Genomic DNA, 24,583 nt, shown 5'->3' with positions numbered 1-24,583 from the left:
ACATTCTCACACGTACATACATAATCAATCAATGACACCTAAATGTTAAATTATAAGAAGATATAATGGAAATTAAACGAGATTATCACAAAAAAAGATCTGCAGCCTGTACTGAGGAAGTGGCCTGCATATTTGCTCCCAATTAGCTCTCATTCATTGGTGTTATCTTGTCTTCTCCTCAAAAGAAGAATGTGTGGCAGGACTGCCTGTACGATAATGCGTTTGTTATAATCAATTATAAAGCCTGAAATTATCCCCCCCCCCCAAAAAAAAATAAAAAATCACATAATTATTATTGATTCATTTGTGAATTAATTAAGGGTGAATTTGTAGAGCTGAGCTAAGTAGATGAGGCTTCTCAGGACTCACGGTGAGGTCAGGATCGTTCAGAGCAGCACAGAGGTTCCTGCGTAGGCCGCTCCAGCTCTCACAGTTCAACACATCAGACGGAGGGGCACAGCAGAGGGCCTGAAGAGCCTCCCAACGCACCTACATACATACAGAGTTACATCACATCTCCTGGACTAGACTGTTCATCGGGTTCAATCCCCTACTGTGACCCATCAACCATTGTGTCCCTGAGCAAGACACTTAACCCCTAGTTGCTCCAGAGGCGTGCGACCTCTGACACGTATAGCAATTGTAAGTTGCTTTGGATAAAAGCGTCAGCTAAATGAATAAATGTAACATTTATGGCAGTGATTCCCACATTGTGTGATTTGTAGCTCCTTTAAGCAAATGTTTAAGCCTCATTTATTCATCTCTAGTTGCACATGTGTACTTAACCTGGTACAAAATGGCAAAAACCATGGACAAAATTGACAAAGCTGCACAGGTAAGTTGAAATAACAACTCTTAAATAAACATATTTGTTGGATCTCTGTGATATTTTCTATTAAGCCAGTGTCTACTGGTAATAACTTGTTTAAACAAAGTAATTTTTTTCCAGGCCTGAAGAGGTAAATAATCTTGAAATTCTGTGGAAAATGAGACAGAAGATTTTATGTGACATTGCTTTTGGTTCCTATCCTGTTGATCATCTGACAACCCCCTCAGATGTTGGTAAGGTGGAAACCACTGATCTGTGGCACAGTGCTACACATGACTCTCCAGCATACTGACTATGCAACAGCAATGTACACATCATAATGTCTATGTGTAAAGAAGCCTTTCTACCTCTTTGGGTCTGCTGGAGTCAAGTTTTTCAGCCAAAGCTTGCAGCTGCTCTTGTCTGATGAATGCATAACTCTGGAAAAGGAAATGAAACAAAAATTCTGATTCATCATAAAGCTCTCATTGTCTGATGGTACCACATCTACTGGCGTTGCCCTACATTCAGTCTACCATGGATAGGAACAAACTTCTCCACAGCAACACAACAGCAATTGTGACCAATGTCATTCAGAGATTGGAGCTAAAATACAATCTTGGCACTTTATGAGTCACCTATAATCTAAAAAAAGACAATAAAGTAATTGTAACCATGTATTGCCATCAGAGTGTAACTACTGTATCTCTGACCTGGTTGAAGGAGGAGTCACTGTCCGAGCAGTTGTCAATGTACTGGCTGTTGGACTGACTGTGCTGCTTCTTTCTGTGCATCTCCTCTTTTCTCATCTGGTCCTCCTCAAATTTATTGATTGAAGACTCCACCACCATGATCATGGTGTTTTTCAATGTCTGCATCATCTGCTGGTACCTGTCACAGACAGAAGTACATTAGTGTATTATTATTATTAACTTGTTTTAGAATAATTTAGCTAAACCCTTTCCATAATAGCTTACGTATTTCTATCTGCTCTGTGACTATGTGTATGATTCAGCCGTAATCAAACTGCTTGGTTGTTACTGCAAAGACAATCCTACTTAAATAAAGCATGAAACTCCACACTAACTGCCTATAATTTTAACTTGGGAAGAAAACAGGCAAGAAACATTGTAACTGCCAACAAGATTGTCTTTCCCAAAATCAACAACTGTCCATAAGCTACAGTTAACGTTATATCAGTGACATCTGACTACATTAGCTAGCTTCTTATCTAAGAATAAGAAGCTACACAAACAATATTAAGCTATTTCACACACACTGTATTCAGTGTGTGTGAAAATAATCCCAGAAAACTTGGGAGACAGAAATACTACAGTTTTATACTCTATCAACAGTGGCTCTGTGACATTTGTCTTGACAAGAAAGTGTGAATCTTCACCTTTCTGACATCTCTAAAAAGTAGGAAACAGGTATAGAACACAATCAAACTTCAACAACTGAAACTAAATGGACAACAAATGTAAATGACACTTATGGACAGTATATTACATAAATAGACCCTGGAGGATGTCAGAGGTTTGCACAGTTCACACAGAATGTAATGATTAACTGTGAAATTACTCCACAGGAGGTTATATGAAGAAAACTTAACAAACAAAAACACAGATAATTGTTTGAGCTACACTCACTCAGCCGAGTCTCTGGTCCTTCGGGTGACAGCGTGGATCAAGGTGTCGTGACCTGGGCTTATTGCATGCTGTGCATCTCCTCTGGTCAAGTTCTTTGTCTCTTCTTCCACTACAGTCCCCAATGAACTCTCCACGTACTGACGGAGGTACTTGACAAATTCATAACTGGAAAGAGAGCATTGACAGACTAAAACCTATTGTATAGTATATCTGTTGTATACCTGCCACTTGACAATCAATAAGAGGCCGATAAAAAGTAGTAATGTTATCGTATTGCCTTTTCTAAAATGTGCAAAAAACCCTAAGGTTTAGCCTGAATAGCTGCATATTGCATAGCAGCTATTATAGCAAACAGTCTATTGGTTTAATATGATACTGTGGCTGATATTATCCTACCTACTACAAAATGGTAGCACTAGTACACCACTCCATTTCAGTGGTTGACAAGAACAAATTGAAAACAACATATTTCAAAAGGTGAGCCAATCAGGAATAACTTAATCTGTGATGTCAAGTTAATCTTAGTTATCTTAAGTTTAATTAAAAAAATGCTTGATTTAACAATTTTTAACAGTGCCTTCACAAATGACTATAGTACAAATGCTTACAGAAATACATGTTTGTTTATTCCAAGTATATGAGGCCTATTGCCACAATATTTAAGACTTACTTGTGGAAGTTCTTGTCAGTCTCCTCCAGGTGAAGAAGGATCTCTTCAGCACATTCGGTCGATGGAGCACCAGAGATTCTGTCATTAATGCTTCTCAAAAGCTGCTTGAGCAGCGACTGCAACTCCACCTCATCTTCAGCTGACAGCTGAGACATCTCTACAGCGGGTCCTTAAGACAGGACAGAACAGAGTGGTTAGTTTTCCAGGGTTTAAAATGTGTATGTGTATGGTGGTGAGGGGCCAATTCCCCGTGTAGTGCCACCGAGAGTTTGACAGACAGCTTTAGTTCAGAAGGGAGGAATTTTTTTCCTTTACATCCATAAATAAACACAAAACCAACTAAATAAACTAACAAAATACTGTGCATTTCAAAATTTTGATTGCTTCCCCCTACAAATAGATTGAAGTAAAAAAAAAAAAAAACATCACCCCCAACCAACGATAAAAAGATTGCTGGGGTGCACGTGCATAACCATAGTGTTAAGTCCAGCAAATACAATAAAAAAATAGAATTTACACACCAAAATCTATCAGGACGCTCTATTAGTTTGGTATCAGTTTCTGTGTTCAGCACATGGGTCAAAAATGCACGTTTTGGCTATGCCCTTTTCAGTATTGGTCATTCAATTATCAATCAGTTAAGTGTGATAATTGGCTACCCCTCTGGTAAAATATGTGTCTTTCATAGTGAAAATAAGGTCCACACAGCAGTTTCCACTCAAATATAGAAATAAAGATCTAACAGCAACAATTAACTATGTGCTGTTCACCCAAACTGACTAACGTTATGTGATATTTACGTTTTTAAGTTTAATTGCTCTCCTCTGGTTAGCTTTGCTGCTAAGTACAAGGTGCTAGCTGAAGGCAAAACTGCCCAATTCTAACTGACACCGCAGCTGAGCTAAAAACCTAAAGCCACCCCGCTGCACAAACCAAACAGAACGACGTCGTTTGCAGCACATTTCAAACCTGTCACCTTGTTTTGGGACTTAAAAAAGCTTTTTCATCCAGTTAACGTTAGCATTTTGAGGAGCACTTGCCACCGATTGCTGCGTCTCTATGGAAACGTGCACTTAGCGTAAAGTACGGTGCATTATGGGACTACACGCTGCTGCCTTCAGGAAGAGTCGGAAATATGGTATTCACGAGATACATGATGAGAGGAACAAAAGATTTAACATGACAAAGGAAGTCGAGATGTGAGTGATTTATCAAACGTATCAAAAAATTCCTTAATGACTAGTGTGAATACTTCTATAAAGTATTACTCGCGAGGTTTAAAACTCTTACGGTTTTTCTTATGCGGTATTGAATGCAGCACCCGTGAAGTATGTTGTCACATGACTCAATGTTTTGCTCCTGTTACCGGATGCTGGACCAGGAGACATCTCTCCCTGCTAAGAACGTCTGAAAGCCTGAAATTGATCGTAAATTTACTATGTAGGAGTAGCGACATGTTTTATTCACACGCTTGACTTACTAGTCAACGTTACGTTTTGAAATCACTACGTTAAATCTTCGGAATACGCTTTAGCTACTAAGCTAGCATCAGCATCAACAGTGGTGAATATGGCGGCAGTTGACAGCTTTCAGTTTTTGTACAGAGAAATTTCTCGGTCGTGCAGTGTTTATTTTGAAACCCTGGCCCTGGTCGGTGCTCTTTACACGGCCAGCAGAGCAGTAATCCTGCTGAGAGACTGCTGCACGTTGATCAGGGTGCATTTCCTGCCAAGAATGATCCCAAGTAAGAAGCTGACCCAAAGATTTGGTGACTGGGCTGTTATTTATGGTAAGGATTTAGCAGGTGATCACAGCAGAAACAATGAGAGCGCATCATATCTGTGTGACAAGAGGGGGAGAGGAGAGTATGCATTTATTTTAGTCAACTTTACTTCTTTCAGTGAGATTTGGGCATCACACTAACTTAATTACAAAACTAGGGCCTCTGTCATCTTTAGAGCTTAAACAATTAATCAATCAATCAATCAACAGATCAACCGAAAAAGAATAGGCAGAAATTTTGATAATTGACTAAAAGTTATTAATCAAGCACAAAAATGGCAAACATTCTCTGCTAGTTTCAGCTTCTCAAATTTGACAACTTTATTATTATGATATTTGGGTATTCAAATGTTGGTCATACAAAACAAGAAATCTGAACATGTCTGCTTGGGCTATGAGAAATTGCAAGGAGATTTTTGTACTACACTTAAAGTACTGAAAAATGTCCAGGATGATATTTTCAAATTGCTTCAACCAACAGCCCAAAAGACATTCATTATACAATTATATAAAACAGAGAAAGCGTATTTTCTTTATATCTGAAAATCTGATTTGTTGAGTGAACCGATCAAAATTGTTAATATTTAATTTCTCAGTAATGAACTAATTATTAGCTTTTTATTCAGTCATAAATTAAACTTTATTTGAGGTTTTAACGCCATAGTGATGCTACTGTGCACTTCCTGGTATAACTTTCATTGATAAATCTTGTTCTCTCTCCTGTCAGGTGCATCAGAGCCTGTGGCCCAAGCCTATGCGGAGGAGTTGGCCAGGCACGGTATCAGTATTATTTTTGTCACTCAGGACCACACCTCTGTTAGAGACATCGCTGCGTCCCTCTCCCAGAGCTACGGAGTGGAAACTGTTGTTGTCCTAGCTGACTTCTCTCTGGACCAGGCAGCCAGTAAGCCCATCAAAGAAGCCATGAGGGGTAAAGATATTGGCTTCCTGGTGAACTGTGTGGGAGTGTCTTTGGCTTACCCTCAGAGCCTGATTGAAATGCCTGAGCAGGGCCTGTTGGATTTGGTGAACAAGAACGTTGCCGTCGCTACTCTGATGACCCGGTTGGTGCTGCCAGGGATGGTGGAGCGTAGCAGAGGAGCTGTGGTCAATATATCATTGGGTGCTTGCTGCAGACCCATGCCTGGAAGAGTGACACTCACCGCCTTCACTGTGAGACAAAACACACGGGATATCTGCCTCTTGTGGATGCACATACGCAAAGATACACATCTGTGCCCTCTACAGCAGATATTATGATTCATATGAAAAGCCCCTTTGTAAATAAATATTCCAAATAATGTCTATTAATGCTATTGCTAGAATCTCCGAGCAGAGTAAACCACTTTTTAAAAGTAAAATCCAACTCACGTTTGAGGGTAATGTGTGGGGCTAACACAAGCAAATCAAACTGCCTCCCTCGCAGGCTGTCATTCAAAACATAATCATATAAACATGTTTTTCTTTCCTGACAATAATCCTCTTTCCCTTTTTTCTCCTGACATTTTAGGGCTACCTGGATAATTTCTCAAGAGCTCTTCACCTTGAGTACAGCAGCAAAGGGATCTTTGTCCAAAGTCTGATTCCTTTTCAGGTAGATTTCCTGATATGACTGTTAAACGAGTAGGGCTGGATACTGGATCCAAATACATTTTGTCTGCCAACTAAAATGTGTCAATCACTAAAAGCTGGCTTCAAAGCTCAGTCATTTCAATTTTGTTTATATAAAGTTCTTTTTGTTAAATGAAACTAAGGGTTTTGCAGAAAAAGATGTTTATATTTCTCAAATGATTGGTTTTGGTGTCATTGCTGATACTCAGGCATTGCATCAGCACTACTTTCCAACCCTATACCCAATACTAATACCCCGCCCTACAGTAATAAGATACTACACACAGCTGCCAGTTTATTAGGTATACTTAGCTAACACCCTGTATCAGAATGGGTTTTCAACACACTATACCTAACCCTAACAAGCATACAACAGCAATACACTGTAACAGTGTTATGTTACTACATTCAGCTGCCAGCTTATTAGTTACACCTAGCATAAACTTATGATGTCTAATACAACAAACAGAATTAAAGTTGTACCGTCATGAAGATTATAATGTTCAGTTTGTTGTTGAAATTGTCTTAGAGTGGTGTTGATTTAACTCTTTGGTCATTTTGGAGGATGTAGTCCGTGGTGCTGACGACCTGTATTACATTATACAGAGAGGTGTTTCAATTATATCCACGTCCATTTGTCCCCTCCATTCATATCAGTGAAGTGGGCTAAATAAATAGCTAAATATGTAGGGGTGGTGATGTAGTAGCGGATAAGGCCCATGCCTTTGGTGTGAGAGACCCGGGTTTGAATCCACTGTGAGACACCAATGTGTCCCTGAGTAAGACACTTAACCCCTACTTGCTCCAGAGGCGTGCGACCTCTGACGTATATAGCAATTAAGTCTTTGGATAAAAGCTAAATGAATAAATGTATAATACTGAATGAATTCAACAACACTCATTTCAAAGAAAACTTCATGAAGGATTTATTTTAAGCTAGGTGTACCTAATAAACTGGCAATAACTGACATAAACTGGAGTGCATTTACCTAATTGTTTAGACTTAACTGTTTACACTTCCAGCCTCTATGTCCTTTTATGTTTTATTGTTTTGTAAAGCTCATAATGTGAAATGTGCGTATTATTGTTAATAGTTAATATGTAAAATCACTTTAAACCCTGAGTATAAATAGCTGCATGTGTGTCAGTGCTTGATATACAGTATGTGTGTATGTTTAACCAGATAGCCTCAAGTGGACGACAGCCATCATCAAGAGATGGCTGGTTTGTACCGAGGCCAGAGGTTTATTCTCGCCACGCCATCTCCACCCTCGGCATCTCTAATAGGACCACCGGCTACTGGCCCCATACACTGCAGGTCGGCACAAAATGGGTCATGATGTCCGTTTGTAATTGGTATACTCTCAGAAAGTTTGTGACAAGATTACATGTTTGTCAAGACTATATTTCTGATACATCTCATGCCTTTATGAAAACAGGATCTAAAACGTAAAAAATACATTTCTGTATGATGATCTTTTTTCTCTCTGTTGTTTTTCTTCGCAGTATGGACTCATGAGATGTATTCCAGAGTGGATGTGGGTTTTCGGATCACGTGTGCTCATCAGTTCAAGTTAGGAGCTCACTTCTCCTCCCTTCACTTAAGACTTAACCTACTTACTAGATCTTCTTGTTACTGAAGTGAATGTAGAGTTTTGATTTCCTCAGCCATTATTAGTTTAAATTTCTTATGATCTGTTGAGGTTTTGTAGTTAAGAGATTTTCCTCTATTGATTTTGTATCAGTTTCTAGGGAAGTTGCAGTTAGATCCTAACTTAACTAAAGAAACCAGACTACATGATGATACATGTCTTAATGGTGAATAGACATGAGGTTGGAAACTGGGTTTGACTTTGAGTTTAGATTGTAAACTTGCTTATGATTATTGGAGCAATAACAAGCTGACATCATTTGGTTTGGTGCTTGGCCATTTCAACCCTTTAAACTACTATGAGGTAAGGTAATAATTTCAAATCGGCGGGCAGGTGAGACGTTATATAAGAAGAAAGTAATAATAAAGCAATCTACTACCATAAAATAAACAAAATCATAATAGATAGAAGAAATAACACATTCAATAACAGACACATCCGATTTTGGGTAATACATTCTGACATTAAGTGGCACAGACCTCTTTCTGCGTTAACCTTTATCCTGTAATCTAATTCTATCCTAAAGGTTTTTGGGGTTTGTATGCTGTGATAGTCACTGTGGGTTTTTTTTAAAAGGACTTGTGTGCTGACGTTTGACTTTCCAGTTCTTTCTGGTTATACCTGCTTTGTACCAGCGCTGACCACACCCATGCCAAACACATACAAAGAACAAATGGTAGTCACCCCAAAAACCAAACCCAACATCATTCAAAATGAAAGAGGCAGACTGATATCATAATCTAGATTAAGTCCTCAAAATATAATATTATGCAACAGTAATTTAAGTTTAAATAAAGATCTAAGAAACATGATAATTGAAGGTGAAACAGCCATTTTTAGCTCCAACTCTAAATTGTGACCAAAGCAAATGTAAATCTAAATATATTCTTGTAATGTGAATATGCCTTTTAGCTTATTTGGCTTCTTGGTCTGATCAAAGACCAGAGTGTTGAAAGCAAATAAGTGCGTGGGGGTGAATGGGGAACGATAGCTTTAGGTGGAGGTGGTGTCTTGAATATGAAATGCACTGAAGAGTGAGACTGTAAGATTGTGTAAGAAACTATATTTGAGCTAAGTTTAGTATAAGTGGATATTGCTCTAAAATAAGTATTTATATTGTGAGTAATTTGAACATATTCAGGTATATTGTGTTGAGTGATTACTTACACACACAGTATAGAATTTACAAATGTTGACTTATATGTGTCATCATAGCACAAATACAATAAAGATTTCTCCATTCTCATACTGTCAGGGTTTTTTTTATTTTAATGAATGGAAGGTAGCCATATTTATCTTATTATAAATGCTGGAATAAATAAAAGCGTCTGTCTTCAAAGAATCGTTTTCTGTCTGATTGGTTTGTTTGGTTTCCAGCGTAAATGAAATGTTGACTGATCTATAGGCTGACTGCCAGAAGCGCTTTGTTTTTCTTGTAAAACATCAGGATGGCGTAAATCATTTACGTCCGTGAACAGACACTGTGCCGGCTGCCAGAGTTCACCCTGTGACCCCCCCTCAGATCAGCCCGGTCAGTAAACCTGATGAACGCACGTGAGGTGCAGTCTGCTGAAAATGCTGCAGAGCAAACCTGGGCTGAAGTGGGAGGTTTACCAGAATCTTTGACTATGCTGTATGTGTAATTATCATCCACAGATATGTGTCAATCTACAAAGTCAAGATTGAATTTTTTCATAGGCATGTAGTTAATCTCAACGTGGAATAGGTAAAGTTGTACATTTTGTTTGTTGTTGTTTAGAAAATGCTATAATTCATAAGGTAAGGACATTTGGTAACACTTCTCCTTGTCATACAAATAATGAAGCCTAAAGTGCTATAAAATAAAGAGAATCAAGAAAAACAACTGCTGCAACTTTGTTTCTGCCTTCCATCTTCCCCCTGTCCTGTTCTGAGTCCACTGTCCATTGACGCAGAATTGCCACAGAAATAAAGTAACAGGACAAAACAGCGTGGTTAGTTACACGCTAGCTTTGTAGGTAACGTTTTTTAGATAGTTTTGTCATATTTAGTGTTGGGACTGGAGGCTAGTTGTTGTGCTTAGGCTGGTGTCCTTCCAGATAAGATTCCAAAGGAAGAACGAAAAGACAGATTCTTCTTCACTTTCTCTCTTCCTCCTCCTCCCAAGACATAGCTGTCTCCATCCACGTTTTTTCTCTGTGGTTTTATTCTACTGGTAAGTAGATTTTAAAAAATTACATATCTGTTCTGTCTCTAATATAAGGTAACTCATTTTGTAATGTACATGGACTGGGAAAATGTGTAAGTTAATCGATTTATTTTTGGAATTTTATGTTGATGATATACAGTAATCTACTATGCAATATTCGTACAATTTAAAATAAAAGATATGCATGCCAGTTGTACTTGTGAGAGCATAACGAGAGCTCAAAAAGGGGAACTATGTAGTGCATATGGAAGTCATTTAATGTAGTCGGAAATTACATTCTCAAAAGACAATAAGAAAGACAAAAAATGTCATTGTATCCATATGATGTGAACAGCTACCCGTTAGTCAAACATTTGAATGCTTTACAAAATATTGTTCTTACTAAATCATCAATAAAACATAGGGGGAAGCCTTATGCAATAACCATAAAAGAAAAATAAATTCTGAATTGATGTGTCATTATGTAAAAGAAACCTGATCAATGCATAAATACAAATGTTTTTTTAAAATGCTTACACCATAAACTTAGCAGCCTTAACTACTTAGGGAAGTCGTCTGGATTTGTACATCATTATTTGAGCTACTGTCTCACATTCTCTGTATTAAGATTTGCAGTGTTTGGTATTAACCAAGGTTAATGTCTTGGTTTTCAGCAGATAAGTAGCTTCTGTTTTGGAGAGTCAACAGCTGTGGCTTCTATCAGCAGACTCACAGGCCTGCGAGAAATGATAGAGTTTGGCCTTGTGAGAGAGTCTGACTTTTACACCGACAGTGATTTCTGTAAGACCTTTCATCTAACTGCAAAATAGAAAATAACAGGTCTAATCAAGGGGTGTTTACCAGATTGCTAATGAAATTAATAAAACCACACTACAATTCTGTTTTCAAAATATTGTCTTTGAATAAACCAATAATAGTGTATACTTCTCACTAATGCATAGATACCTTCAGAAGTTATTGTATTGGACGACACTGTCTGTCTATGAGTCTTAATGGATTGTTTTTGTCCTCACATAGAAAGAAGGACAACTGGTGACTGACATGGGCGAATGGGATCTGCTGGGCCGCTTGTTGGATAAAGTGCAGAGCCACTCCACAGTGATCGGGAAGGTCTGGCTCACCGTTCTGTTTGTGTTCCGCATCCTGGTCCTCCACACCGGCGCTGAGAAGGTGAGGCCCTTGAGTAGCAACAATGTAGGTGAAATAATTGTGCTAGTATTAAAGGGGAGTAATAGCTGGAACAATATCAATAGGTCTCTGGATTGGGAATGTCTCAAACCTCCAATGAGTGCTTAAAAAGCCAGAAATGCCAGCACGTCATTTTTATGATCATTTTGAGTACTGAACATTGTTCCTACTGCACTTTCAACTCTCTGAAGTTTTTAGTGTAATCTCTTCTATCATCTCTTTCCTCTAATCTTGTCTAGGTGTGGGGCGATGAGCAATCTGACTTTGTCTGCAACACTCAGCAGCCTGGCTGTGAGAATGTCTGCTACGACAAAGCCTTCCCCATCTCTCACGTTCGCTTTTGGGCCCTCCAGATTATTGCTATAGCAACTCCGAAGCTTCTATATCTCGGTCACGTACTTCATGTGATCCACATTGAGAAGAAGGTGTGTCACTCCAGTGGGCAGTACAAAATGCAAAATATGGCTTTGGATTGATGCTACAAATAAATAATGCTCCTTACCGACTTAAGGTTGCATGATATCAATATTTATGAAATGCCTGTACCTTGTACATCCCTATGCCTATAAAGATTAAATGTAAGAGGACACAATTTTCTGCCATAACACACATTAGACAGGACTTACATCATTACTTTAAATACATCACTGGTCAGTGGATACTGTATATACTGCTATAATTACATATTATAATTTGGGTTTACGTGCTCTTTTATAGTTTCTATTTTAATTTCTTAAATTTATTTTGTATACTTCTATTTTTCCTTTCTCTATTCATCTATACTCCTTGTGATGCTGCAGCACCTTAATTTCTCCCACTGGGGATCTATAAAAGCTTATATTAGCTTAAAAGTATAGTGCCACTCGTACTGCCAAACCAAAAAAGAAGTATCACCAAATCTGCTACTCAGATCCTTTAGCTTATTTTACCTCACATATTTACTCTATGGTTGAGTCTAAGTGAGCCACTCTCATCAGTCCTGTTAGGCAGCTGTTTCCAGAAAACAAGTTCTGATAAACCAGTGATATACTTCCTTTTCCGCACAAACGTTAGCTTTAGCGGTGAAGAATGTGGAGCATCTAGCAGCTAGGAGATCCAGATATTTGTCACAGGATTATTGGAGCACAAGCCAAAGTTAAAAGAAGAGTGAATATTATGTGGCCAGAAACAGAACACAAAATGAATATGTTTTTCTGTGTCTTGTAAAAGTGCACAGTCGTCTCTTAACACATTACTATAACCACAATGTTAGCTGGAGAGATGTGGAGGCAGTGTATCTGTCACTGTGCAAAAACATTGATTGATTATTGCAGCTTAAAGCTATACTATTTTATATTTTACTCATATTTTTTCCAAAATATGTCTAAAAACACTACTTCCAGTGCTTCAATGTTTCAAGGAGGGAGACAGCACTATACCAATAAGTGTTTAGTCATATTTTGGCAAAACTGTTGGGAGTTTATATCTCATAAATTTCTGAACTTGATTTCTGAACACTGCAGACTGACAGTGGTGTTGCCTCCATCTTGATTCTTTCACCTAATTACTTTGAATACATCTGCACTGCCTCTAAATCTGTGTCTTTTTCAGCTTACTGGAAAAGTCATTTTCTTGTCCTTCCATTCCAAGGTGAAGGAGAGGATGAAGAAGCATGCTGATTTGGATGACCAGGCCACTCTGTTCCTTAGGAGGGCCTACAAAGTTCCCAAGTACACCAAGAGCACTGGCAAGATCAGCATCCGTGGCAGTGTCCTTCGCAGTTATGTCCTCCATCTTCTGGCCAAGATTATCCTGGAGGTTTTGTTCATCGGGGGTCAGTACTTTCTTTACGGTTTCACACTCCAGCCTCGTTATGTCTGCACTAGCTCACCTTGCCCTCACAAAGTGGACTGCTTCCTGTCCAGGCCCACAGAGAAGTCAGTCATCATCTGGTTCATGCTGGTGGCAGCAATTGTCTCCCTCATCCTCAGCCTGGTGGAGCTGTTATACCTGTGTTCGAAAGCTGTGAAGGAGTGCATGACGAGGAGGCAGGATTACACAGTGACCCCGGTAACACCTCCACTTTTGGGAAGGAAAGCTTTTAAAAACCGTGACGAGATGATCCAAAATTCTGTGAACCTGGAGCTGGAGCTCCAAGGAACAAAATTGGGGTCGAACGGGGTCACAGTCGGGGTCAAGGAGGCTGCTAAAAATATACCACCTGAGAACAACAACATAGGGGAGGTCCACATCTGAAGCATTGAGGCTGTGATAGGTTGACCGGTCAAATTCCCGAGTTCCAGTATTTGTGTGCTTTGGCTTTGGGGTGGAAAGGTGTGTGTGTGTGCAGTAAATAAAGATGGTGGGTGGGGGGGTAGCCAGCTTTGGTAAACATAACTCAGTCACATGCTAAAAAAGTAGTTAAAGTGACTTAAAGTGACTTTTGTGACATAATAAAAAAATAACAAACATTTTTTCTTGCAGGTGACAGAGCTGTCATTTTAAAACACTGTACATTTTTTTGATAGATTTTGCTAAGAGTACTTCTTTGGAATGATTTAAGACTATGTTATTGAAATTTTGATTGAATAAACTTCTCATATTCAGATTGGATCTTTACCTTTTCTTACTTTGTTCAACCATTTCTGAGTTCTAAGTTCAGTTCTGATGAATGTGTATGATAAACATGGTCTATACTTGATCACACTGTTGTTTCATTAAATTATCATGCTCTTATTTCCCACCCTAATCTGTCTCTGAAATTCACCAAGGGTTTTCATATTAAGAACAGCCTCATCTACCAAACCACTGAAGACCACTTATTAATCTATCATACTGTAAATAAAGAGCTACAATTGCTGTAATGCATACAAAGCATTTAGTTAATTGTGTGCTGAAAGAATGCTTGTCAATGCAGTTTAAAACTTTGAAATCATTAATAGGCCACTGAGAATATATGAATCAGCAGAGCTCATATTTATAAACATTGTGTTCCCTTTAAACATGCTTTCATCAGCAAAAACATGTATTCCTCTCAAAAAAGTAAGTATGAACAAGTTGAGCAAAGATATGTCTGGTATTGCAATTATTTTGAGTACTTTTAAAGAAATTGTTTGTAATATAGGTGTATTGAGAACTACACTTATTTGCTTTCTTCACGTTAAATATGAAGCTACCAGCAGGAGACAATTAGCTTGGCTCAGCACAAAGACTGGAAACAAGGAGAAACTGCTAAACTGGTTCTGTCCAAAGGTAACAAAATGTGCTTACCAGCACGTCTAAAGCTCACTAATTAACCAGTTATACAGATGGGTGACAAATTAAAGGGAAAATGAGGTGTCTTAGTCACATAAAGCATGAACATAGTCTCTGTGACGTCACGGCTTCCGAAGAACTGTTGTGAAGCTCAATGATGTAGGCTCTGACAGTCACCAACTTGGCAGTCCCTACACCAGATAATTCCAAAAATGGGAAAAGAGGTGGAGCTGAGGCTGGCCGAAACATGGGAGTCTACGAGGATCCTTCAGTACGGTGGCCTGATAGATAGCGCTGTGGCCTCTCTCTGTGGAGTTTGCATGTTATCCCCGTGTCTGCATGGGTTTCCTCCAGGTGCTCCGGTTTCCCCACCATCAAAAACATGTTATGTTCAGTGCCATTGACCAGACACTTAATTCAATCTGGAGTTGGTTCCCGGGCGCTGTACAGTGGCTGCCCACTGATGGGTTAAATTCAGAGAATGAATTTTGCTACATGTATGTGTATGTGACAAATAAACCACCTTTACCATACCTTAAATGAAGTAAGTAAATGATATTGAGTCAAACCAAATAAAAATGAACCTGAACAGAGGTGCATTCTGTTTTCACCAGGTGACCATTTATTTTATGGCAAAGTCAACAAATTGTTTCAACATGAACCAAACTAAATTATGGGTTTGAACTTAGAAGTGTCACCAAAATGCTTCAATGTGTCTCTGTATTAACTGGCCCCGGGCGGTAGAAGTTATTTATTTCTTCTATTATTTTTTAAAACATCCAAGACCATTTAACAGACAAAGATCTTGCCCTCCTAAAGTGAGACTGAATACCTGTCAATTATTACACGATTGGTCTTTTTTTGCTCTGGTTTGCTGACAGGTACAACGTGACATCAAAGCCAGATGTGTGTTGCGTAATGTGATCCCTCATCAGTTCTGCACAAAACTCCAAGGTCCAACATTTAAGTTAACAATCTGTCCCAACTAGAGACAGTTCTTTCTGACCAGGTCAGCAGGTAAGATGCCATGATTATTGTTCTCTGCTACAGATCGCTGATTTTACAAATTAAAAAAACATATTTTGTGAGTGACTGTGAATATTTGTAAGGAACACTATAAAGAATGGAAATGTAGAGTATTTTTTGCATTTATATTTTGTAAAAAAGTGATGGGTTTTTATTTTACTGTCGAATGTTAATGACACTGCTTTCTCTCTAGCTGAATGAATATCACTTACATAACTAATCATGGCATCAGATTGCTTTTCTTGTCTTACCTTTCAGTTTTGCCCTCATAACACGTTTTATATGTTTATTGTAGAAATATTGTTGCATTATAAAGAATATTGATGTAAGATTTTTGAAGTTACATTTACCCAGGGAAAGTTCTTTCCCTCCCGTTTTTTACTTCTTTCATAGTTGTATCTCTATACCAGCCTACTTCAACCAAGCCTCATTAGTACAAGGCCAGTGAGTTGTTCATTCTTCTGTTCAAAATGATTATTTTAGAAAAATATTGACCAACTACCTTTGAGTTCATGGGGAGCTAAGACCCTCTTCTCATGTAGAACATAAAAAAATATTATTCTATTAATATGAACAATGAGCCTTTCTTCCAGCAGGAGCATATTGATTAAATACTATGTTGTGGTTAATGTTTCAGTTAATAAGGTGTGGTGTACGATCAATACAAACAAAACTATTCAGTTTGATGTATTTATTAACTCATGAATATTTATTGTATTTCCTTTTATCTTTTTTTGTCACAGATTAGTAACTGAATATCGCCAAATAAAATATGGGAGACTGGGGTTTCCTGTCAACCTTGCTGGACAAGGTCCAGTCCCACTCCACAATCATTGGGAAGCTCTGGATGAGTGTCCTCTTCCTGTTCAGGATCATGGTTTTGGGTGCCGGTGCTGAGAGCGTCTGGGGGGACGAGCAGTCGGGTTTCATCTGCAACACTCAGCAACCTGGTTGTGAGAACGTCTGCTACGACTGGACCTTCCCCATCTCGCACATTCGCTTCTGGGTCCTCCAGATCATCTTCGTCTCCACACCAACGCTGCTGTACCTGGGCCATGCCATGCACATCATCCACAAGGAGAACAAGCTGAGGGAGCAGCAGCGATTGAGCCCTGGCGGGACCCGGCTGCTCAAAGTACCCAAATACTCAGACGAAAAGGGAAAGGTGAAGATCAAGGGGAACCTGCTCGGGAGCTACCTGACCCAGCTCGTGGTCAAGATCATCATTGAGTCTGCCTTCATAGTGGGCCAGTACTACCTGTACGGCTTCATTATGGTCCCCATGTTCCCCTGCTCTAAGAAGCCCTGTCCCTTCACTGTGGAGTGCTACATGTCCCGACCCACAGAGAAGACCATCTTTATTATCTTCATGCTGGCAGTTTCCTGCGTGTCTCTATTTCTCAACGTCATTGAGGTTTTGTATCTGATTTGTACCAGGGTCAAATGTAGGTCCAGGCCTCGCACACACAAGATCACTTCAGCAGAAAACCCTGCCAGCCTGTCAGCACCCAAGTGGACGACTACAGAGGAAGCACTCAAGCAGAACAAGATTAACATGGAGCTAGAGAGTGTTGGTGGAAGCCTGGACGGGGCCAAAGAGGAGAAAAGACTACTGAGTGATCATTAAAAACCACTGACCTGACCATTTTATTGTATGAAATGCTCCTTTCAGAATTCTGCCTCACGTTTCCTTGTTCTAAAAGACTGAAGTGAAGTGTTCTTACATTGTGGTGTACAAATCATGACAGAACATTAAGGAATGGGGTTATTATTTCAGCGCCACGTTGTTGGAATTTTACAATTACTTTGTATTCTTTAACTGGAAATCTAATAATGGAAAACGTGCAATATTGATAATGTATTTATGTTCTTCTATACTCACTTGTTAATCTATGAATGAGCAGAATTTTGTCTACACCAAGTTATTAAATGTGTCCTTTAAGTAACTGCCGTGTTCATTAGCTAGGATTTAAAATAATTGACAATGATGCTGATGATTATTGTGGCGAAGAGTCTGTTTATATGGTTTCTACTGTATATGAAGACATTTTTGTATGCTGTATTGTTTTTAATAAATGACTGGATAAAGTTTCATGACATTTCTTTACCTTCAGATGACAGGTTTACATTTTATACTTCAAACACCTTACTTCTTAAAGACTAGTTTTACACTTCTTTGGTAACACTGTAGGGTTGTAACTGATGAAAACTATAATAATAATAATTGCTTGCTAACACATCAGAATAGGGAGCGGTTGATACTTTGACAGATATTAGCCACCAAATCTTTTTAATTAAATATAATTAAAAAGAGTTAAAAATAAAATGAAAACAAGGGAAAACATGTTGCAGGACCTCCTTTCATTTCTCAGATCTAAACTATAAATGCAAAGTCTCTCTTTATAGATGTCATAATGTACCTGGAGATGTTTTTTGCCACCCAACTTTTCAACAATGTTTTTTCTATTCTTACCAGCGTGGCTTTTTTCCACGGAGAAGCCACCTTCACCTTGGTGGGTGCAATGTCATCAATAACATTTGTAATTTTAGAATTGAAATGATCTACAAGCTCATTAAGGTAGGGTAAGCAGTCTCAAAGAATACCTTCCACATATTCAAAAGATGCAGAATTGGAGGGAATCATTAAACAAAGTGGCAAACAAAACTCCACCTTTTCTTTTAGTTTTGCTCACAAAACTGAAGTTGGGAGGGGTAGACTTGATAAGCTGCACTGTTAACTCGGTCTAACCAAGTTTCGCAAGTGCAATGGAAGCCAAATGTGTTTCTAAGCAGATTCACCATTCTTCATCTATCAGGCCACAAGACAGGAATTGAGAAAGTTGATCTTATTTACTTTAACTGTATGAATTGAATTGTTATTTTGTATTTAGCTTGAAGCTTTGGCAATACTATTAACATTCATGGCAATAAAGCAAATTTGAATTGAATTGAATTGAAGTGGCTGGCACACAGAGCGCCGGTTTGTCTTGGGAAGAGCCATGAGTGCCATTAGCCTTATAGCAAATGTGTCAAACTGGCTGAAGACTTAAATCCAATGCTGGAGGTGGACACCGATGGTGGTTTAGGGGAAGTGGGAGTAGGGCCAGAGAAGGAGTAGGTTTGTTCCTAGCAGTGACGAGCTCTTTCATCTGGTCAGTGACCTCCAATAAGGGGGAGGAGGGAGAAGGGGTTAGGAAATGAGGGACACCTGGATGTGGTTTGGGGGTGAATAAGGTTCATCCTTGTAGGTGGTTATTGGGGAGGGGAGAAGAGACTCTTCCTCTCGGCTCTGATGTCTCCCATGATTAAAGCTCTCTCCGGGCAGAAGCTGAAGCTCTCTTTCAAGGTTCTCTTATGTCTTCTTCTTGTTTTGATTCCTCTTGTCTCTTGTCCTTGGCAGAGGGAACAAATGAATGACGCAAGAAGTAAAAGTAGGTTAGACATGAACACTTTTACTCCTGACTTGTTAAGGCAAAATCCATCTGCTTTAAAAAGATTTCTGCGATCCCAGAAAAAGTGAAATTTTTAATAAAGAACACTGACTGGACAGTATAATGTTGAGATCCACGGATAAAATTAAGAGGATCAAATACATCCATAAAAATTGCAGGGGCTACACAAAAGGTCACTATGGACCTGCTCAGTATTTCAGTTCAGTACAAAACCTGTCCACCAAAACCATATTTTTGAAGCTTATAATATTAGATTTGCTTTGTGCAAATCACACAGCCTGTAAAGAAACTTTCTGTTGACACAGCCCCAACAAAAAATGAACGTGACTGTTCAATCCTCACGTAGTTGCAAGCTGTACAGGTGTTCATGTTATTGTGCCTGTGCACTTTACTCCTTGAGTCACAAAGAAATTCACAAAAATACTCACTTTGTGGGTACATAACTGACAAATATCATCTAATACAAAATGCTAAATAATGAGATCAGGAGCACAAGAATTTGGTTTATAGCACTGCCAATCATTAACAGCATAATCTTGTCAGTGCTCAGCCCAAAATTGTGCACTTGAGATTATCATTTCCAGATGTCATGACAACGTGACAGCTCACACTGTTGCGCAATTTCATCAGAACTAAAGTTCAAGGTACCATAGACAGGTCTGATTTAGTGCACTGGGCTCTTTATCATTCAACTGCACAGTTGGTGACTGGTCTGTTTGTCTGCACAGAGTCCTTTTAAATTCAAAAGGTAAGGTGTACAATTACTTTTTTGTTTTATATTTGTTTGTTTGTTTTATGCTCCATAATATCCAACATGTAATAAATTCTTAAATTTCATGAAAACCTAAATTTCATGGTCTTACTTTTGAAATAAGATTTCAACTAAAAAGGTTTATAAAGATTGATATAGAATATTTATTATTATGAGTATATTCTTACATTGGCAGGGGGTTATAAGCATGTTAGTATATGTGTGTGTAAGCAAAGCCAGACTATAGACAAACTCTACAAGCCATCTGATCATTCGCACTGATGCATATTTTCCATAATCCATGAGGATAAAAATCTGAATTATCTATATATTTCCACATTTACTTGGAGTTCATTTCAACTTTCACTAGAAGTGTAGTCTGCAGACACACTAAATGGCCTTTATTCTTGTGAAAAAATAAACATATTTATAGATGCAGCAAACGTACAGACGTCTGTTGAATGTATATTCCTCTCCTATCATTACAACCAATTTTATAGCATCCTCTTTACATTCTGAACATTATACTATACTATAGATTAGGGTTTTTACAACATGTGATTGTCTTTCATAACCAAAACAGACTTTCTTCTGTTGTTGATGATATTTTACCATCCTGTTAAACAATAATCATAAACCACAGTACCTAGTACTATTTGCTGAAAACAAAACAGAATGCTGTAAGCTATACTTTTGTAACTGTAATATGTAGAATAAAATATTACTGGTTAATTAGACAACAGTCATGACTTAAATAAATAAAGACAAGATCAAAACTTAATTACGTATTTTGAGAAATTATACTTTTGTTCTCAAAAACTTGATACATATTTAATACCATTTAGGTCACTACAACTTAACACAAGTCTGGCAGTAAAATATATTCTGGCTACATGGATAGTTGCTATGTGAGACTGTTTAAAGTTGAGTAGTCTGCATATATCATTAAACACTGCTATTATATATAACAACTACATGAGAAACAAAGGTTTCAGGTTTCTTAACAAATCTTTAATCCTGTCTCTACCTGACCACAGTCTGGAATATCATAATACACTTGGGTACTGATAAATGGGGGACTTGCAATGTTTTGTCTAAATTGTTATTTTATATGCTTTTATTCATCATATCAGAGACCATGGGAGAATGGGGTTTTCTGTCCTCTCTACTGGACAAGGTCCAGTCCCACTCCACCGTCATAGGGAAGGTCTGGCTGAGTGTGCTGTTTATCTTCAGGATCATGATCCTTGGAGCCGGAGCAGAGAAGGTCTCCTTCAATTTGTTCATATTTTATAAAAGCATTATACCTTTCAGCATGAATCTATAATAACACCCTCTAGTGGCCATAATGAAGGTCCACAGCTCCAGGGCAACAGTAGCTGACTCAGTTTAATTACACATTTTCAGGCTTTATATTTATAATAACACCTTTTGTTATATTGAAACATTTTTAAATGATCAAATAGCTTTGTCTTCTTTATCTCTTGATCCTCATCCATCAATCCGTGCATCCATCTTCTGCGCTGCTTATCCTTTGGGCTAAGAGAATAATAATCCTCTCTGTGCTAAATTAGACTACTTGTTAAACATACATATTTTTCTTTATTTAAGTTTGTTTATTTAAGTATAAACTTTTTTATTTACTTGAAATGCCGCCAAAAGTTTGTACAGCCTCACCACAACAATGTATCTTCAGAATCCCATTTTGTAGCCATTATTATCACAATTCTCGATTACCTTCAATAACAACACCAGATCCTCATAGATGTGTACTACAAGCTAATTAAAATGCTCATAAAAGTAACTCAACAATCTACATGCTGTGCATACATTTGTAATTATATTAATTTCTCATCTGAACATTACAGGTGTGGGGCGATGAACAGTCGAATATGATTTGTAACACAAAACAGCCTGGTTGCAAGAACGTCTGCTATGACCACGCCTTCCCAATCTCACACATTCGATTCTGGGTCCTCCAGATTATCTTCGTCTCAACACCAACGCTGATCTACCTTGGTCATGTCATCCACATTATCCACAAAGAAAATAAAATGAGAGAGTATATACAGACCCACTCTAGTAGCGAAATCGTCAAAGTTCCCAAGTACTCTGATGAAAAAGGCCACGTCAAGATTAAAGGCAACCTGCTGGGTAACTACATAACCTCCATATTTTTCAGAATCCTTCTGGAGGTAGCGTTCATTGTGGGGCAGTATTATCTGTATGGGTTTATCATGGACCCAAGAATCGTCTGCTCCAGAGCACCTTGTCCCTTCACTGTAGAGTGCTACATGTCCCGACCCACAGAGAAGACCATCTTCATCATCTTCATGCTTGTAGTCTCCTGCATCTCTCTTCTACTCAACGTAGCAGAGCTCTTCTACCTGGCGTGTTTTCGCTCATCTAGACGAAGGTTTAAAACACTGCCGTCCACTGCTATTTCCATTCACCCACTTTTAAAAGGTGACAGGGATGGAAAATGAGAAGCTTACTCTCCATAATGCCAGTCACAGTACAGTAATTTAGATCCAATGTGCCGCATAGTTACCAAAAAAACAAACAAAAAAAAAAGTGACTAACAGGGCTAAATCCACAAAAGACCGTGGCTCACATGTGTATAAATTACACAATGTGATACTTCAAAAAGACCTGAAAATGAAGCAAATTTGGTAATGTATTAGTAGACTATTTGTGAATAGTTACAAGCATTCATATATTTAAAAATGTGATTATACGATAGTGTCAATGAAGCAAACTTTTAAAATTTGTTAAGGACAAAAGTGAGTTTTTGTGTGCCATTAAGTGGCACATTGGTAACTGTGACATTCGCAGAAGTCATTAATTCTGCTGTGGTCTGTGACTACATGGCTTGATGTCAGAGGGACATGACCCTATAACTTGACTTGACTGCAGATAGCTCTGTATCTCTGTACCAATTTGCTTTGGCCAAAAGCCATTTTGTAATGCTACAACCTTTTTATGTTCTAAAGCAGTGCTGAGGTGCCAGTATACTTTTTAAATTTATTTTTTCAGTTTATTATATAATTTGCTGGCATGACTTTTAAAACTGTAAATATTTGAATTGAATTACAAATAATTTGTTTTTTCATGTTTAATATGACTGTATGTGCCTTGTGTTTGTAAATTATTGTAAAAAAAAAAGAGTACTGAGGAAAGGGTACACATATGTTTATTAAAATATGTTAGTCCAAGTAATTTTCAAACTGCCTCTCAGTTTTTGTTTCATTATCACTGTTGTTACTCAACATACTCATGCAAAATTAATTATTTCTGTTCCCAGGTTTCACTGAAATTACATTTAACCTACTATCACTAATTTAGTAACAGAAAAACAATTTTTGAAAAACCTCTATTGGATATTGTATTAAAATAATCACATCAGAGGAGAAATAAAGATGTAAATAGTCAGATATAGAATATAGATCAATATCACCAGAAAGTATGTTGTACAATCTCTGTAAATTATTGCTGATTTAGTTTACTGTAACTTATGGAGTTAATGCAACGTAACTACAAGGATCACACAGCTCTAAAGCTCTAAAGGTGATATGAATAATATTTATTGTATGTTTTTATTTTTATATTTATAATTTCATCAAACTAATCACAATATAAGTAAAATCACAAAATTTTTATTGTACAAGCATTTGTTGTATTTCCTCCACACCTATGTCAGCGGTACTAGAGTAAAATTAGCCCAAAGTTACTGAGAAACACCTCCAAATGAATGTTGATTTTGCCATGTCTGCTGGATAAGCAGCCAGAATAACTTCACAGAGATGTGTCACGGTAGTCTGTCTGTTATCTTGTTGAAGACTTCTGAAGCTGACTTTTTTTTTTCTTCAGAAAGGTTCACTTTTTCAACATTCATCCAAAGGATCCTAAGGGGTCTATAACTGATTTAACTAATTTTACTAGGCCTATAGCTCGTTGTGACGATCCCTTCGGCTTTACAGAGCTTCATAGGGAGTTTCACTGTTTATCTGTCCCAGTGTGACATGACTGTTTTTGTTCACTTCCACCACTTTCAGAGTGCCATTTTCTGCTGCAGCAAGCAGCTTTTTGCAGCCAAAACCATAAACAAAAACACAGTGTGCCGCACTGTATCTGCTGGATGTGTAAACTGTTTGCCAACTTTGATATCAACTTAAAAGCCAATGGGGGTTGTTGTGACCTTACCGTTACCCAGAGATGAATTCTAATGAACCACAGGTTAACGGACAGATTATATATATATATCTATACCCTACGCTCACACTGGACTTACTTCCCAGACTTTGTGCCTGAACAATGTTAGAGTGAAATACAACTGTTTATTACGTTTGATAAGCAGCAGCAACATCTGTGAGGATCAGTCAATACATGGATGTGACGGCACTCCTCATAATCGCACCTCATTTCAAAACAAGACAGTGATTATCTGTCTCTTAATCAAGGTTCAGTTACAACTCTGGCTAATGCAAGATGGAGAGCTGTGTGACTATTGATTATTAAAATGTTGATTAGCAGGGCAGACTAGGCAAATTTGGATGCACATCTCTTAGTAAA

General features: G+C 38.1%; 5 protein-coding genes across 7 annotated transcripts in view; 4 read left to right on the top strand and 1 right to left on the bottom strand.

Annotated features, from left to right (window-relative positions):
* The window catches only part of tbc1d32 (TBC1 domain family, member 32), a 64,417-nt gene extending 60,219 nt beyond the window's left edge, over nt 1-4,198 (bottom strand). Inside the window, exons 1-6 of the mRNA XM_046061417.1 lie at nt 4,104-4,198; nt 3,128-3,296; nt 2,458-2,622; nt 1,522-1,699; nt 1,177-1,248; nt 370-489 (exon numbers count right to left, since the gene is read on the bottom strand). Of these exons, the coding sequence (XP_045917373.1) occupies nt 370-489; nt 1,177-1,248; nt 1,522-1,699; nt 2,458-2,622; nt 3,128-3,282 (690 nt within the window). The 5' untranslated portion in view covers nt 3,283-3,296; nt 4,104-4,198. The remainder of the gene's footprint in view (nt 1-369; nt 490-1,176; nt 1,249-1,521; nt 1,700-2,457; nt 2,623-3,127; nt 3,297-4,103) is intronic.
* Nucleotides 4,199-4,483: 285 nt separating this feature from the next.
* hsdl1 (hydroxysteroid dehydrogenase like 1) lies at nt 4,484-9,418 on the top strand. The gene is made up of 5 exons (XM_046061268.1): nt 4,484-4,916; nt 5,637-6,082; nt 6,420-6,503; nt 7,704-7,838; nt 8,027-9,418. The coding sequence occupies exons 1-5, from the start codon at nt 4,697-4,699 to the stop codon at nt 8,096-8,098; spliced, it is 957 nt and encodes a 318-aa protein (XP_045917224.1). The 5' UTR covers nt 4,484-4,696; the 3' UTR covers nt 8,099-9,418.
* An 895-nt stretch (nt 9,419-10,313) lies between these two features.
* On the top strand, nt 10,314-14,140 carry LOC123977735 (gap junction Cx32.7 protein-like). Of its 3 annotated transcripts, XM_046060664.1 has the most exons (5): nt 10,314-10,366; nt 11,014-11,140; nt 11,378-11,530; nt 11,788-11,973; nt 13,139-14,140. In XM_046060664.1, exons 3-5 carry the CDS (start codon nt 11,402-11,404, stop codon nt 13,781-13,783), a joined length of 960 nt encoding a protein of 319 aa, XP_045916620.1. In that variant the 5' UTR covers nt 10,314-10,366; nt 11,014-11,140; nt 11,378-11,401; the 3' UTR covers nt 13,784-14,140. The 3 variants fall into 3 exon arrangements, with proteins under 3 accessions (XP_045916620.1, XP_045916621.1, XP_045916619.1); XM_046060665.1 differs by lacking the exon at nt 11,014-11,140 and having other exon boundaries at nt 13,178-14,140; XM_046060663.1 differs by lacking the exon at nt 11,014-11,140.
* Nucleotides 14,141-16,571: 2,431 nt separating this feature from the next.
* Nucleotides 16,572-17,882, top strand: gja13.2 (gap junction protein alpha 13.2). The gene has a single exon (XM_046060710.1). The coding sequence runs from the start codon at nt 16,581-16,583 to the stop codon at nt 17,433-17,435; it is 855 nt and encodes a 284-aa protein (XP_045916666.1). The 5' UTR covers nt 16,572-16,580; the 3' UTR covers nt 17,436-17,882.
* A 2,097-nt stretch (nt 17,883-19,979) lies between these two features.
* LOC123978315 (gap junction Cx32.2 protein-like) lies at nt 19,980-23,424 on the top strand. Its single transcript, XM_046061524.1, has 3 exons — nt 19,980-20,008; nt 21,145-21,278; nt 21,880-23,424. The coding sequence occupies exons 2-3, from the start codon at nt 21,150-21,152 to the stop codon at nt 22,495-22,497; spliced, it is 747 nt and encodes a 248-aa protein (XP_045917480.1). The 5' UTR covers nt 19,980-20,008; nt 21,145-21,149; the 3' UTR covers nt 22,498-23,424.
* Nucleotides 23,425-24,583: the final 1,159 nt, after the last annotated feature.

Source organism: Micropterus dolomieu, linkage group LG10 (assembly GCF_021292245.1).
Source record: "Micropterus dolomieu isolate WLL.071019.BEF.003 ecotype Adirondacks linkage group LG10, ASM2129224v1, whole genome shotgun sequence".
Classification (NCBI taxonomy): Eukaryota; Metazoa; Chordata; class Actinopteri; order Centrarchiformes; family Centrarchidae; genus Micropterus; species Micropterus dolomieu.
Note: the sequence above shows the minus strand (reverse complement) of the source record. Positions and strands in the feature narration are given on the sequence as shown.